This window comes from Drosophila nasuta, unplaced genomic scaffold (genome assembly GCF_023558535.2).
Source record: "Drosophila nasuta strain 15112-1781.00 unplaced genomic scaffold, ASM2355853v1 ctg28_pilon, whole genome shotgun sequence".
Lineage (NCBI taxonomy): Eukaryota > Metazoa > Arthropoda > Insecta > Diptera > Drosophilidae > Drosophila > Drosophila nasuta.
Window position 1 is genome coordinate 302,017 of NW_026869488.1, and position 2,666 is coordinate 304,682.

The 2,666-nt window shown below is 53.0% G+C and overlaps 1 protein-coding gene across 1 annotated transcript; it reads left to right on the plus strand.

Annotated features, from left to right (window-relative positions):
* The first annotated feature begins 232 nt into the window (after positions 1 to 232).
* Positions 233 to 2,372, plus strand: LOC132797868 (uncharacterized). The gene is made up of 2 exons (XM_060809627.1): positions 233 to 241; positions 303 to 2,372. The coding sequence occupies exons 1-2, from the start codon at positions 233 to 235 to the stop codon at positions 2,370 to 2,372; spliced, it is 2,079 nt and encodes a 692-aa protein (XP_060665610.1).
* Positions 2,373 to 2,666: the final 294 nt, after the last annotated feature.

Sequence of the window (2,666 nt, forward strand, 5' to 3'; positions counted from 1 at the left end):
AAACTCTGGGCATCAGGTGGCAAGCTCACAATGACGAGTTCTTCTTCATGCCACCAGAAGTTGCCCATCAGGACTCCTACACGAAGAGGGAAGTGCTCTCGCAAATCGCTAAGCTTTTCGACCCAGCCGGGTGGCTGGCCCCTTTCGTTATCCGAGCCAAGATCTTCATGCAGAAGATCTGGCTGAGAACGCTCGAATAGGACGAGTATCTACCCACAGATCTTTCACTCCAATGGAAGGAGTACCTCCAGAGCTATCCTGCTCTGGGAAAGATCCGGATTCCAAGATGGGTCCAATTCCAGATACGGGTGAAGCTCCAGTACCACGGATTCTGTGATGCATCAGAAAGGGCGTACGGAGCAGCGATCTATGTCCGTGTGGAGACGGCGAACAAGGTTTCCACACATCTCCTTACTGCGAAGACAAAGGTGGCTCCTGTCAAGTCTCTCTCAGTGCCACGTCTGGAGCTTTGTGGCGCAGTCCTGTTGGCTGAGTTATCTGCAGCCCTCCTCCTGAATCTGCCAGCAGAAAGTTTCCAGACTTTCTTTTGGACTGATTCAACAATTGTTCTCGCCTGGTTGAACAAGCCACCCTGCAGATGGACAACCTTTGTGGCCAATCGCGTGGCCAAGATCGTCCAAGCCAGCGACGCCAAGAATTGGTCGCATGTGCGATCCGAGCACAATCCGGCAGATCTCGCAAGCCGTGGTGTCCTGCCACAAGAATTGATTCGTAATCCTTTGTGGTGGCATGGACCAGAGTGGCTTCATCTCCCGTCGGATCAATGGCCAACATCTCAAAATCCCATTCCGGAGACTCTGCTGGAGCAGCGGATTAAGTGCAGCGTCGCTAAGTTACCTCCGACTCCCGACTTCCTGAGCAAGTTCTCTGAGTTTGGCAGGGCACTGCGCACGTCTGCCTATATTCTCCGATTCATCGACAGGAGTCGGAAGTTGGCAGTTCCAAGCTCTACCGTGGTCCAGGCGGATGAGCTGTCACGGATCCAAGAGCGGCTAATCGTCATGGCTCAACGACACACTTTTCCACAAGAATACCAATATCTGCAGTCCAAGCAGCAGGTTCCTTCCTCAAGTTCAATCCGAAACTTGAACCCTTTCCTCGATGGCAAGGGGATTCTACGGGCCTGCGGGCGTCTAAGGGCGTCCCACTCGCTGCGTTACGATGAGAGTCATCCAATCATCCTCTCGTATTCCTCGTCCTTTGCACGACTACTGGTTCGTTTCACCCATCGTATATCCTTACATGGGGGTAACCAAGTCGTTATGCGGCTGATCCGTTCCAGATTCTGGATTCCAAAATTGAAGGTCCTCGTTAAATCCACCATCAACTCGTGCAAGGTTTGCGTCATCTACAAGAAGAGATTGCAGACCCAAATGATGGGGGACTTGCCCAAGGAAAGGGCGTCCTACTCGAGACCTTTCACGCACACTGGAGTCGACTTCGCCGGCCCATTCGAAATAAAGAATTACACTGGCCGAGCCTGCCTCATCACCAAAGGGTATGTCTGCGTCCTCGTGTGCTTCAGCACGAAGGCGATACACTTGGAGGCAACATCGGATCTCACGACGGAGAAGTTCCTGGCCGCCTTCTCCCGTTTCATCGCACGGCGCGGGTGTCCACACCAAATGTACTCGGACAACGGGAAAACCTTCGTTGGAGCTGACAAGGTGATCTCCAACGACTTCTTGGAAGCGACGAGGGAGTGCATCATCGCACAACACGCCCACAAGAGCCTATCCTGGCACTTCAACCCGCCGGGCGCCCCGCATATGGGTGGATTATGGGAAGCCGGCGTAAAGAGTTTTAAGGCACTTTTTTACAAGGCGACATCCACCTCGAAATATACGTTCGAAGAGTTGTCCACTCTTCTCGCTAAGATCGAAGCCTGCCTGAATTCGAGGCCGATTTCCCCTATGTCCGAGGATCCGTCGGATTTACTAGCGCTCACTCCTGGCCATTTCCTCATAGGTGGCCCTCTTATTTCGGTGTTGGAACCACCAATTAACCAACCGGCCACCTCCATCCTCAATCGATGGCAGCGACTGAAGGCTCTTCACCAACAATTTTGTGTCCGTTGGAAAGATGAGTACCTGAAGGAGCTGCACAAACGGACGAAATGGCAATCCCCTACCCGGAACCTTCGGATCGGTGACATGGTCGTCATAAAGGAAGACAACCTCCCCTCGAACGAGTGGCGCCTAGGACGGGTGCTGACGACGTGTCCAGGCACCGACGCCAAGGTCCGAGTGGTAGATGTGCTCACGGCGCGGGGTACCATCCGAAGACCCGTTGCCAAACTTATTCTACTCCCGATGGACAGCAAGACTGACCCTCCACGTCAAAAGGACTGAAGGACGAATAACATCCTATCCTGTACTCTTATTCGTCGTCCTGTGTTGTCCTATGCTGTCCTGTTCCGTGTGTCATTGACACTGCAAAGAGGCTATTACAATAATCGTTTGTTTCCTTTTTTGTTCTCATTTCATGTAGTATGCCATCACATACATCCACCCACCAGGACCGCCCCGCTGGCACCAACTCGTTCCGGTGTCGCGTGTGCCGTGGGATCCACCCACTCCGGAAGTGTCAGCGATTCCTGAGGCTGACAGCGGAGAAACGGTTGAGAGCAGTACTCATCAACAAGT